The 13,636-nt window shown below is 47.9% G+C and overlaps 1 protein-coding gene across 11 annotated transcripts in view; it reads right to left on the bottom strand.

The window, feature by feature from the left end:
- The window catches only part of ZFYVE27 (zinc finger FYVE-type containing 27), a 112,074-nt gene extending 99,666 nt beyond the window's left edge, over window positions 1-12,408 (bottom strand). For all 11 annotated transcript variants that reach the window (XM_082722161.1, XM_082722164.1, XM_082722169.1 and 8 more), the window contains exons 1-7: window positions 12,170-12,408; window positions 10,740-10,937; window positions 6,405-6,475; window positions 4,752-4,938; window positions 1,858-1,953; window positions 1,404-1,516; window positions 526-665 (exon numbers count right to left, since the gene is read on the bottom strand). In XM_082722161.1, the coding sequence (XP_082578287.1) occupies window positions 526-665; window positions 1,404-1,516; window positions 1,858-1,953; window positions 4,752-4,938; window positions 6,405-6,475; window positions 10,740-10,936 (804 nt within the window). In that variant the 5' untranslated portion in view covers window position 10,937; window positions 12,170-12,408. The remainder of the gene's footprint in view (window positions 1-525; window positions 666-1,403; window positions 1,517-1,857; window positions 1,954-4,751; window positions 4,939-6,404; window positions 6,476-10,739; window positions 10,938-12,169) is intronic.
- Window positions 12,409-13,636: the final 1,228 nt, after the last annotated feature.

The following is a 13,636-nucleotide window of genomic DNA, read 5'->3' as shown; positions in this document are numbered from 1 at the left end:
CCCCCAAGGCAGAGGCCACCAGCTCCCTGGAGCCAACTTCCAGGTTCCCTAAAACATCCATTCCTGCCCCAGGGGAAATGGCACACATTCGAGAAAGAAGTCATGAGAAGGAGGGCCCTCTCTGACCTAGAGGGACAGCGACGTGGGCCCCATGGTGGCTGCACAGCTCAGGTGCTAGAACCACCGGGCCTGGTCTGAGTCCTGCCTCCCCCCAACACTGGCACAAGCACTCTGGGCCTCAGCCTTGTCCCATGCAGCAGCAAACCCTCTCATTCTCGGAAGCAACCTACACCTCACCCAGTAGTACCTCTAAAGTTCTTACATCAGCAGAGTAAGCATTCAACAAAGCAAGCAGTAGCTGGTATCATTATGCTTATCATTATTAAACATTTCTGAGAAAAGGAGGCCAGGGAAGCAGCAGGAACTGTGAAGAGGCCAGGAGCTCCGGGGCATGAACAAGCTGGGAACCAGAAGGCCCCATCCGCTGCCTGCAGAAGGCTCTACCCTCTGGTGGGGGGCGCTCACCTCTGTGGGCGTGGGTGCAGGTGTGCAGTCCCGCACAGCACACTTTTCCCCAGCCTCCAGCAGTGCCGGGCTCTCAAAGACGCTGTCTTTCTGCTTGGGGTTCAGCCGCTGCTGCAGACGTGCCCTGTACTCAGACACCACTGTCCAGGGCAAGAACAGAGTGGGGGGCATAAACAGGATGGAATGAGTGGTGCTCTGGGGATTCCCCCCTTCTACAGGTAGCTGGCCTCTTGCACCAGCCTGCTCTCAGCTGCAAGAAAGTCACCCTCCTAACTCTGAACAGATCACCTAACCTGAGCCTCATAAGCAGAACAGGGCTACCCCCAACCACCCCATTTGACGGCTACAGGGGGATTAAATGCACTGTGTTGGATGAATTACAGCTTCGGTAACTAATCACCTAACTACGGGAAGGCAAACAATCACAGCAATCAACCAAACACGTGTGCAAACCCGGGCTTCTGTGGCTCAGGGCCTCTCCAGACTGCCTCCCCGCTTTAGAAGCTAGACGGCAGACTAGAACTCCGGGATCACTCGAAGTAGCCCCTCCAGGTGGCTGCATCCCAGGATGCGGGTGGCAACACTGGGAAAACATCCCTCCCTCATCTCCCAGAAGCCACCACATCACATAAGTAGGGATTCACCAGTCTTGGGAAGGGAGAGGGACCCCCCACAGTAGCAGCCTCCCCCTGGATGCCCCTGGACATCTCAGATGCAGAGCCCAGGAGCCCTCCCAGAAACTACCCTGGTGTGGTGCTGCCCCCTTGTGGAAGGCACAGCAAACGATGATTAGCTGGAGGGCTGGACAAACCCGGGAGCCTAATCTAGCCCCCAGAGCCTGAGCCTCTGCTGAGCTGTCCAAGCTGTCCGAGGCTTACCTCGGAAGAACTCCACATTCCCCAGAAAGAGCGTGCTGTTTAAAAGGGCAAGGACCCAGCACAGGGGCAGCAGATAAAGCATGCAAACTGTGCCCAGAAGAGCCCCATAGAACCTGCAACGAAAGAGAGGAACCACAGCGTCAGAAACTCCTAAGATCAGAAGGAAATCACTCTGGAACACAGCCGCTCGGCAACAGGCACACTTCATAAACATGACATCTGCTAATCAAACGAGTGGGTGAGATTACATGGTGAGTTACATTTCTACTCTCAAAATATTTTTACCACACCTAAAAGGTGACTAAACAAAAGCAGTACATCCCAGCCCACAAGTTCACAGGCAGGCCTACACACAAGAGCCTCAGAGGCTCTCCCCGCCGAACAAGGAGAGCAGGAGCTCCCTGCCCTGGCAAATCCCTGCAGGGCAGCGGTGGGGGGAGTGGCGTCCACTCACTGTGAGGATGCGGTGGGGTTCTCCCAGTGCAGCACACGGTAGGCGGCCTCGCAGGTGCGGCACAGGCGGCTCAGGAAGGCCTCCAGCTGGATCAGGCTGTGGGCACAGGGCACTGCCGTGAGCCAGAGCTCGGAGCCACAGGAGCTAGGACCTCACGGGCATAGCTAGCTAGCCAGGGACAGCTGGTCTCTTCGAACCCAAAGGCGGGGCAGAGAGCTCAGAAGAAACTGCGTACGTTTTAGGCCCCCTTTTGGAACCCCTACAGAGATGCAAACAGGACAAATGTTCCTGCTTGGGTCTTTTCCTAGCTGCTGGGGTAGGGCCAGCTGTTTAACTTCCCCAGGCTGAGAGACAATGAGGAGCAGGGAACCCCCCTCACAGACAGACATGCTATAGCTGTAGGATAAATGGCAGGAGAGAGCACTGTGTCTCCACCTGGGCTGTAAGGCAGACTCACCTGGAGAGGTTTTTTTAAATGGATCCACCCCCAGAAGTAATGAATGCATGCTGCACCCAGATCTTGGTTTCTGAAAGGCCCGGTGGAGAAATGGCTCATTCCAGAGTGGGGGCAGCGCAAGCGTAAGATGACTCTGAATATTATATGCGCTCAGAAATGATGGGTGGCTCCGGCGGTTGAGCACCCAGCTCTTGATTTGGGCTCAGGTCATGATCTCAGAATTATGGGACCAAGCCCCTCATCAAGCTCCGTGCTCAGCAGGACATCTGCTTAAGATTTTCTCTCTCTGGGCTGCCTGGGTGGCTCAGTGGGTTAAGCCTCTGCCTTCAGCTCAGGCTATGATCTCAGGGTCCTGGGATCTCAGGGTCCTGCATTGGGCTCTCAGCAGGGAGCCTGCTTCCCTCTCTCTGCCTGCCTCTCTGGCTACTTGTGATCTCTGTCTGTGAAATAAACAAATAAAATCTTAAAAAAAAAAAAGATTCTCTCTCTCCCTCTGCCCCTCCACTCCCACCTTCCCACCCCCATGTGCATGTGCTCCCACACTCTCTAATAAATAAATAAATCTTTAAAAAAAAAAAAAAAGGATGGGACATATCAAAAGAACACAGAAGCCAGTTCAAAAGAGCTCCTAGGTCAAACCTAAGACAATCTGAGATCAAAATAATGACAATAATGGATTACAACCTATTAAATAAAATTAAGAATCTCAAGTTAATACTGATAAGACGGAAGAGCTCTTTCTTAGAGCAGATGCTGGCTAACAACGCCAATTAGAAAATCACCTTCGCAACTATCACAGTAATAAAGTGTTAAAGACAAGACCCAACAATGGCCATTTTACAACAGAGAAACCTTAACCAAACAACCAAATTCAGCATCTCCCTTAATGGGACAGACTGACATCATACGCCTCCTGATACAATACACTGACAACACACTGCTTGTCATATTCCTGCAAAAAGGCAAAACCTCCACCTAATCATAAGGAGCCAAATAACCCCAAACTGAGGGAAATTCTACACAATAATAAACTCATCCTATCTAAAAGTGTCAAGATCATGAGAAACAAAGACTAAGGAAACTATTCCAGGTTACAGAAGACTAAGACATAAAAACTAAATGTAATGTAGGACTTGGGACTGGATTCTGGATGAAGGGAAATGTATATAAAAAACCTTATTAATACCATAGGTAAAATCTGATTATTAACTACCTATTAGATAATTGCAAGAATTCTGATGTTAGCCATGTAAAATTTCCTGATTTTAATTATACAATTATAAATACATAAGAGAAAGTCTTGTCCTTAGGAGAGAAGTATTTGGAGTAAATAGGCATGATGTCTGCACTTACTTTCAATGGTTCGGAAGGAAAAAAAGTAACATGCAAGAGAAAATCAACAGAGGAAGCCAATGTGGCAAATGTAATCACTGTTCTAGCTGGGCACAGGGCGTCTGGGAGTATTATTCTTGCAACTCTTACTTGAGTTTAAAGTCATTTATTTGGGTGCCTGGGTGGCTCAGTGGGTTAGGCCGCTGCCTTCGGCTCAAGTCATGATCTCAGGGTCCTGGGATCGAGTCCCGCATCGGGCTCTCTGCTCGGCAGGGAGCCTGCTTCCTCCTCTCTCTCTCTCTGCCTGCCTCTCTGCTACTTGTGATCTCTGTCAAGTAAATAAATACAATCTTTTTAAAAATAAATAAATAAAGTCATTTATTTAAAAAAAAAAAAGAGTGGGGGGGGGGGGTATTAAAAACCACAGAGACCCAGACCCCACTCCAGAAAATGGACTCAGACAGGGTCAGGCCCAGGCCTCTGTTTTGTTTTTAACTTTTTTTTTTTGAAGCTTTGCAGTTGCTATGGTTAATGTTATTCAATGGTCTTAACGTGGCTCTTCAGAAGTACCAGCTCTGTCACATTTAGGAAGCTTCCTGATAGTGTAGTAACGATGACTAACCCTTATTGGAAACTTCCTGGGTACTGGACACTCACTCATTCAGTCTTCACAACCACCTATGAGGCAAGCCTACTATTATGCCATTTAACAGGTGAGGAACCCGAGGCGCAGAGATGCCACAGGTTGCCACACAGCCGGTAAATGGAGGGCTGGAATTTGAACCCTGGCCGTGGCTCATGCATGCATGCATATGCTCCATTAAGACCCAGAACTGTCTCTCTAGTGGAAAGAACACAGGTTGTTGTGAAATCAGCTAGATCTGGATTCTCATCCCAGCTTGGTCCCCTTTTCGCCATGCAAGCCTTTTTCTTCATCCATAAATGGAGGATACTAACAGTAGCTACCTCCCAGAGCTGTTCAAAAGATGAGAGGAAAGAACCCGACAGATGAGAGGAAAGACCGCCTCATACAATGCAAGCACTCAGTGTGGTGGCCGCTGCCACTGTGACCACCTCCCACCACCCTGGCCCCTTCCATACTCACAAGCTCTTCACCTCAGCCACAGCCTCGGGGCGAGACAGGCGAACTTTCTGGAGGTCCTCCTGCCTCACGCTGTGATACTTCCTCCGCATCAACTCTGACTCAGGCAGCTGTGCCCGGCAAACCTCCTGAAGGTAGCCCAGAAGGGCAGGCACTGAAATCATTAGGGCACCCACGGAGTACCATGCGCCTACGGATCAATAACACTGCAGGTAAATGAGGAGCAAGGACCGGGGGCCTCTGTCCACCAGAGGCCCACATACTCGCTCCCTCACCTCCTCCAGGGCTCTGTCCAAGAGACCTTCCCTGATCACCTCAGGTGAAAGAGTGTCTCCCCTGCTCACTCTCCAAGCCTTTAACCCAGCTTTATTTTCCCTCACAAAATTTTTCACCACATGACTGATTGATTATAGACATAGTTGCTTTCTCCTCCATAAAAAGGATCTTGAAGGCTGGGACTCCATCCAGTTTGGTCACTACGATAGCCCCAGACTCATTTTCTTTTTGTTTTTTAACATTAACAAATCTATGCGAGCACACAGTAGGGGGCTCCTGCCTGGAGTCTGGCCGTTAACAGATCCCTGTGACTGACATTCTGACCTTTTGGACCACGGGGCAGATTGGAAGCCTTTCATTTGGCTTTTAGAATACCACAGACACACCACTGTGGACTGAGAAATGGGGAGGCTGAGAGAAAATCCAAAGAAAGACCTTCTTCCATGTAGCATGGTACCCCCAAAGCAAGCTAACAGAGCACTGGGCACACAGTAAATGCTAGTTAAGTATTTGTCATTGGACAAACAGATAATGGAGGTCTTATGTAAAAACTGGGTTTTCAACCCACTGAATCCGCATCTCCCTAGGAAACAAAGGAGACACTTGAGAAATGCAAGTTTGACAGAAGAATGAATACATGAATAAAGGACCCAGTTCCTCAGAAGACTCTGTCTCAGGCCTTTTACACATCTCCCCCCAGGAGTTTAGCTTTTTATGCAGCCACTTGTCAGTTCAAAAAGGAAAAGGCCTGGGTCCTGGTATATCTTGTCACAAACAGTCCCCAGGAGACATCACTACCCAAGATCTCTAGAGCCACCCACCTGTCCACACATCTACCTCAAAGCCTTCATGCCACAGACCCCTCAGAGCTGGTGACTGCTCAGCAGCCCCCTCCAGGCTCACCAGCTGAGCCAGAGGAAATCAATGGATGTGGCAAAAATCTCTTAACCTCCCTGACACCTTCACCACATGTCATGCCCTCACTGACCCTGGAATCAGCTTAGAAATAAAAATGGAAAAAGGTTAAAACACCAGCATTCAGTCAAGAAGGAAACAATAATAATAGCTACAATACACCAGGTCCTTACTGTGTCAGGCGCCGTGCTAAATGTAATATACAGGCTACCTCGTTCCTCACAACTACTCTCTGAGGAGAGCACTATTATTATCCTCCCTTTAGAGATGAGGAAAATTAGGCCTTGACAAACAGATTAAAGAACAATCCAGCCAGGATTCTAGCCCAGAGTGTGTCGCTCCAGAGCCGGTTTTCTGACATCAAGCAGACAGGGAAGGAGGCCAACTCCATGGCAAGACAAGGCGCCACTTCTTGGAATTCCTTCCCACGTTCATTCACAAAAATCCCCTGGAATCAGTTCTTACCCTCATTCAAAGTGAGGAACAAGACGTTGAGGCCCAGACAGGTCAGCAAGGAACACAAAGGCGTCTGCCACCTACAACACAAGAAAGTCCTGGTCACTAGAGATGGCCACTCCTCCAATTTGGGCGTGAGAGGGTGGGAGGAGGAGATGGCCATCACGGGTGGGTCATCAAGAGGAGGGAGCCTGGAGCTCTGAGTGTCAAAGAAAAATGAGAAGTGTCCACTTACGTGGATAGGGAACTGGGAGAGGAGTTAAGGTCACCCATTGGGCCCCAGGACAAGAAAAGACATCCTCTCAGAACTAGAATACCTAGGGAACTTTCTCCCAGAAGGAGAAAAATTTATAAAATAAATTTTAAGAAAGCCAGTTAATACTGTTTAACTGTGTTTTGTAATGTTCTGGTCTCTTTAAGAGGTGACAATGATGAACTTTCTTCTTGAAAATGTTCATTTTTTCTTTGTACAACTTCACAGGAACATATATATATTCGCTGTGCAAGATTCATCTAATACAGAAATCAAAAGAACAGAATGTGAAGGATTTATGTGACCGCGTTTGTGACTTCACTTATTTCTGAAATTTTGAGATCTTAACATGGCAATCCAAAAGGAGAAAAGATAATGAAGATTTTGTTGTAATAGATCAAAAAAGAAATTGAAACCGGGGTATAGCATTCTTTCAGCAGACATGCCCTAAGTGAACTGGAACATCTGGAAGCACATGCAGAACCAGCACCCCCCACCACCACCACCAAACAGCAGTGCAAAAGCCCTCAAAGAGGAAAGGAAGAAGACCAGAGACTTGAGTTGCTGAGGACAAGCAAATTCTGCTGGCTTCATCCCTGACAAAGGACATTTAATAGGGGGAAAGGAGCAAAGATGTAACAATGAAAGCATGGATGACTAAATTCTAAATAGCAGTGTAGCCGCGCCTGGGTGGCTCAGTTGTCAAGCGTCTGCCTTCAGCTCAGGTCACAGTCCCAGGGTCCTGGGATCGAGCCCCACATCGGGCTCCCTCCTCAGAAGTAAGCCTGCTTCTCCCTCTCCCAATCCCCCTGCTTGTGTTCCCTCTCTCACTGTCAAATAAATAAAATCTTAAAAAAAAAAAAAAAAACAGCAGTGTAGCATTTATAAGGTCAACCAACTGAGGGAGAGTCAAAGAGAAATAAACAGGTAGCATTTATAAGGTCAACCAACTGAGGGAGAGTCAAAGAGAAATAAACAGGTTTGTTGCTGTGATTGAGGTATTTCGGTTGCTAAATGAGGTTCACTGATTTACGTGCTTCTATTTTTTTGTGGGGGAAGGAGGGCATGGAAGAGCAGAGGGAGAGGGAAAGGGAGAATCTCAAGCAGACACCCCTCTGAGCATGGACTGAGCCAACATGGGGCTTGATCTCACGACCCTGAGATCATGACCTGAGCCAAAATCAAGAGTCAGACACTTAACCAGCTGAGCCATCTAGGTGCCCCTTTTATTTTTTCATAGAAGTTATTAGTAAGGGAATGAAATGACCTCTGTCTGCCTTCCTCTGGAAACCCAGCATCCCCCACTATGCCACCCTAATTAGGCCTCAGAACCAACTAGTGGCAGCTATAAGTGTAAGAGCAAATTAAAAATCTGGTCTAAAGCCAACTCCATTTCAGAAATAAAAACATCATACAGCCACTCAAGTCACTTACACTATAAAGCCTCTCCCATTCTTTCTCATGTCTTTACTGACACTTTGGTCACAGAGATCCACCTACTAGAGTAGCTGATCCCAGAACTGAGGAGTCTGTTAAAAATCTACTGCAGCTCTAGGCTTCACACTATCAGACAAAGCTCAAGATTAGGTCCCTCTTGAAAGTCAAATCCTCTTTACTAAGAAAAGAACAATCAAAAGCACAAACTAATCTGACAGCCATTTTCACAGACCAGTGCTCTGTCTCCCAGTGGCACAGAACCATAAGCTCCTGGGGGCTCTTCAGGCCAAATGCCGTTCCCCCTCCATCCAGCTTTAATGAATCACACCACACCCTCAGATTTCTAATTTCATAAAACGGAAAAACCCGAACATACGAGTACCAAGAACCACTAAGAGACCAGTGTTAGAAAGGTGAAGGGGCAGGCTGTATTTAACTTCTGTGCTTTGCCACAAAAGAGTAAAATATACATACATGCACATACACCTGCGTGTGTGCACAGCAGAAAACCCCAGGGCCCATCCCCTCCACTAAGGAAAACTAAAATTCATTTCAGCTATATGGTCATGGTGGGATTATAAATCAAGCCTCTCATACCATCATGTCCCCTATTCCTTGCACCAAGGAGACAGTGAACTAATGGTAGAGAATATTGCTATGAAATATAAACTAGCTCACCTCTAGCCTAAAGCCATAAATAAAAGGGATTCTGGGGGCGCCTGGGTGGCTCAGTGGGTTAAAGCCTCTGCCTTCGGCCCAAGTCATGATCCCAGGGTGCTGGGATCGAGCCCTGAATCGGGCTCTCTGCTCAGCAGGGAGCCTGCTTCCTCCTCTCTCTCTGCCTGCCTCTGCCAACTTGTGATCACTATCTGTCAAATAAATAAATAAATAAAATCTTTTTTAAAAAAGAAAAATAAAATAAAAGGGGTTCTGAAGGGAACAAGAAAAATGTAAGGCCTTGTTCAGAGAGTTAAAAAATAAACCTCCCACTATTTCTAGACTGAGGTAAGAATGATATTCAATAGTACTCTTAGAGGTTAACCCCACTCCACTCACCCTATCTCTTACCTCTCTCAGAAGACTGGAGAGCTTGATGAAAACTAGAAGCTTCTCCCTTAGAAATAAACATGTGTGCACGTACCAAGTTTTACATGTAGTTTCAGGAGGTTGTGAGCCCTAAATTAGCCCCACTCACAGGTTCTAAGTTATGAAGGGTTACTCTGTAGGACAACCAGGATTTATGTGGCTCCCTATATTAGGAACACATGACTTTTGTGGGGGAGGGAGTTTCACTTGAATATGATCCAACCTTTAAATCTAACTTCTAATTTGCACCATGAGGAAGCTACCAGCAAATCAAAGTAGGAAATTCTTCAGGACCGTCAGCTCCGTCTCCAGCAAGTCAGTATCATGAAAAGGAAACCATTTTAGATTGAAAAAGAACTTAAGGGACATAGTAACCACATAGAATGCGACCCTGGACTGGAATCTGATTTGGCCAAAACGTGACATTCTTGGGACAACTGAGAAAATCAGAACTGGGTATAAGATGCTATCAAGAAATTACTGTTGGGCGCCTGGGTGGCTCAGTGGGTTAAGCCACTGCCTTCGGCTCAGGTCATGATCTCAGGGTCCTGGGATCGAGTCCGGCATCGGGCTCTCTGCTCAGCAGGGAGCCTGCTTCCTCCTCTCTCTCTCTCTGTCTGCCTCTCTGCCTACTTGTGATCTCTCTCTCTGTCAAATAAATAAATAAAATCTTAAAAAAAAAAAAAAAAGTCACGATTTAAAAAAAAAAAGAAATTACTGTTAACTTTATTAGGTGTGATATTGCTTTTTCTCATTAAAAAAAGTCCTTATTATTTAGAAATAAACTGAAGTATTTAGGGAGTAGAATAGCATGTATCTGTAATTTAAATTGTTTAAGATAAGAAATAGAGTGAGCTGAAAAGAGAAAAGAAATCATAGAGGATGAAAATCAAAGCAAAATAAGAACAAAAAATTTGGAGCTCCACAATCCTAAATTAGCAAAAGGGGTACCTACTTATTCACAGGTATTTGTATTTAGTATGTTCAAAATTACAAACTAATTTTAATATTAATTATGCTAGTACTGAGAGAGAAGGAGAAAAAAAAAAAAAAGGGCTCCTTTAAGATTTAGAAGGCCTAGGGCACCTGGGTGGCTCAGTGGGTTAAAGCCTCTGCCTTCTGCTCAGGTCATGATCCCGGGGTTCTGGGATCGAGCCCCGCATCGGGCTCTCTGCTCAGCAGGGAGTCTGCTTCCCTTCCTCTCTCTCTGCTTGCCTCTCTGCCTACTTGTGGTCTCTGTCTGTCAAATAAATAATAAATAAAATCTTTAAAAAAAATAAAAATAAAAAAGATTTAGAAAGCCTGATGTTCGAGGCTAGTTAGCAGTCCTGAGGTATGAGCTTACTGAGCGACATAGCAGAAACTCTGGTGAAAGACCATATGGTTCCCAGGGCCCTGCCTTTCCCGAGGTGGGTCTGGAATCAACCCAGGGAACCAATGGACTTCCCAGAACCACTCCTCTCTAGGGCAGAAAGGATAGCCCAGCAACTGCCTAAACACTCAGCACAACTATGGAGCAGGAAAGCAGAAGGTCTAGATGGTCAGAGCAACTCTGCGAAGTCTGTTACCTGAGCAAGTACCGGACACCGTCACCTGCATCCTTCAGGGGTTCCAGGTAGATCTCCAGCCTCTTGTAGGACAGGACCAAGTTGAAAAGATCAAATGCCGGGGACTTGGTAGGGACAGATGGAGACTCCAGGGGAGCCTCAGGCATCGCGCTGGGGCTCACCTCTGGCCCACTCCCCTCACGCTCTGATGTCTGCATCCTGCAACCATAATAATTCCTGACATTTGCACTGTACCCACCACCCTTCTACTTAAATTAGTACATTTGGTGCCTATAATAAACCTGTGAGGTAGGAAGGGTTACAGGTGAAATACCCATTTCACAGAGAGAAGACATATTCAGCAGGATAAAGTGAATTGACCAGATATAAAAATCCTGTTCTTTTCCCCAGAGATCCATCAAGAGTCTAAACCATAAAGACGGAGTACTTATGGCTGCTGGGAAGAGGCAGTCTGATGTCTAGAAAGAAAAGATGACCTGGAATATTTTCACCTACTCTTGACCTGCTTAATTCCTACCCACCCTTCAGGTAACTGCTGAAACACTGCTCCCTTGATCTGAGAGGATCTTGGCAACCACCCCAGTCTGGAATGGGAGACCCTCCCCAATGATCCCAATCATTCACTTGCCCTAAAAGCATTTATTTCACTAAAGTAAAATTTTGGCTTTCTTGCCAGCCTGTGCTTCTTAACTTGGAGCTCCACCAGGTCAAAAACTATGTCTTCCATTTACCACTGCTTTTGCACACAGTGGAAGGTTAATTAATGCTCACTGAATGAGTAAACGAATTGTCCATCCTCTAGGACTCCCATGCTTTCTCCTGCCCCACCACATCTTCTAAAGCTTCCTTCTCCTTTCTGTTCCCAACAACTTCCTGGACCATTCCTGCCCATTACCCTTCCTTTTCCCTCGAGAACCCCACAGGGCAGTCACCTCCTTCCATAAGGCCCCGTTTCCACCTCCCCACTCCGATGGGGAGACCCTTACCCTCTTCTTAATTTCAAAGTCCTACCCCAAAACCTAAAAAGAAAAGGCGGGGACGGGGACGGACGGACGGAACCTTAACACACAGCAGCATAAGCTAGTCCCTCGCCGTGGACTGAGACCTGACCGGGACTGGGGGTGGGGATGTGACTAAGGGGCCACTGGGAGCCCAAATACCCGCAGGCCACGCTCGAACTAAAGGATCCAGGGACGGTGCAAGGTAAAAAGCCCTGGAGAGGGTGAAGGTGGTCAGCGCTGGCAAAGGCAAGGACTACCAACCACCTCTGCAGCCCACGGAGCCGGCTCGGGCCCTGCGGCCCAGACCGGGAAGGCCACGCCCAAAGTCGCTGGGCCAGCAGGTGGCGGCCCCCGCGACGTCCAGGCGCCCAATTCCGCACAGTCGGCAGAGACCCGGAGATGGGGCGGGAGGGGTGGCACTTCACCTACCCGGTCGCAGGGCTGCTGGGGGAGGGGCGGGGACGGCCAGGGACCACTGGAAAAGCCACTAGGCCCCGAGGCGTTTCCTCAGGCCCGCCCCACCCCTAGGACGCGCCTCTTCCAAGGGCCTCTCCGAAGTAGCAAATCCGATAGCCTCCTCTGCCTCCCCCGCCGCCGCCACCGCTTCCGGGACGCGAATTGCTCTGCGGCGGCGTATCCGTGACGTCATTACGCCCGCCCCGCCTCCTGCTCCAGCGTTTAGCTCCGCCCACTCTAGCACAGGTGAGCGCCCTCTTCAGCAGTGCGCCTGCGCGTCTTTCCTCGCTGACCCCGCCCAGATTCAACTGGGTCCATGAGTGACTGCGATTCGCGGAAGGATTGCGGAGCGAGAGGTTTACCACCGTGCATGTCACCGCTTTGGTTCAAATCCAACACATTCGTCTAAGCAGGGGTCGAATGTCTGTACCCCTTCTCTGGCTGACCCATCTGGGGGTTATCATTTACTCCTCCAAACAGCTGGAATGAAGACAGATCCGAATCCCCACACCGACTACTCAACTGTAGTCGGAAATCCTCCTACTTCTTAGATGGGCCTGGCCTTGTTGCTGGTCCAGACTTGTCTGCTTGGACTCAGCCTCTTCTCCTTCAGGATGAGTCTAGAAGTATAGAAAGATTTTTTTTTTCTTTAATATCTTAGCTACCTGAAATTTCCCAGGTAGTTAAGTAAATCAGTCATTTACTCCAAAGGCAAATTTTGGTTTCTTTGCAATTCCTTGTTGGGTGGTCCTGGACCACTGGCCTCACGCTGCCTGGGGTCAATAGTATTATTGTTTATTTCTTCTGGCAGCTCTACAATTGAGAGATATTATTCAAGAATTAGACATTATCTGGGGGGAACTCTGGAGGATATAAGAAGGTTCTAAAGACCAGAAAGGGTCAACAGTATGGCCAATATCAATGAAGAAAGGCTCCCCCTGGTAACTACACACTGGTCAGCTAGACTCTGCTTTTGGGACTCTAACTCTAAATTTTGTATAATAAAGTTATCCCAGTTCCTTCTTTCCCTTCTCCAGCATTCTGAGTCTTCATTCTTCGCCCCAAATCCTAGTGTCACTGGTAAGTGAAAGAGACTGAAGGAGAAAATAAAATAGTAAAAGAGGATAACTAATAACTTGACATTTTCCTAAAGATTAGTCTTTACATCTCTAAGCGAGGGTGTGTATGGCCCACATGATAGACTCATAAACCTCACTGTGGCCCTTGGAGAAACACTTGTGGGAAATGCTAGGTGGAAGAAGTTGGGACGAAGGAGTGGGGGGCGCCTGGGTGGCTCAGTTGGGTAAGCGGCTGTCTTTGGCTCAGGTCATGATCCTGGAGTTTTGGGATCGAGTCCCGCATCAGGCTCCCAGCTCCATGGGGAATCCACTTCTCCCTCTGACCTTCTCCCCTCTCATTCTCTCTTTCGCCCTCTCTCTC

This window comes from Mustela nivalis (genome assembly GCF_964662115.1).
Source record: "Mustela nivalis genome assembly, chromosome: 2".
In the NCBI taxonomy this organism is placed as follows: Eukaryota; Metazoa; Chordata; class Mammalia; order Carnivora; family Mustelidae; genus Mustela; species Mustela nivalis.
This window is presented reverse-complemented; position numbering and strand designations above follow the sequence as displayed.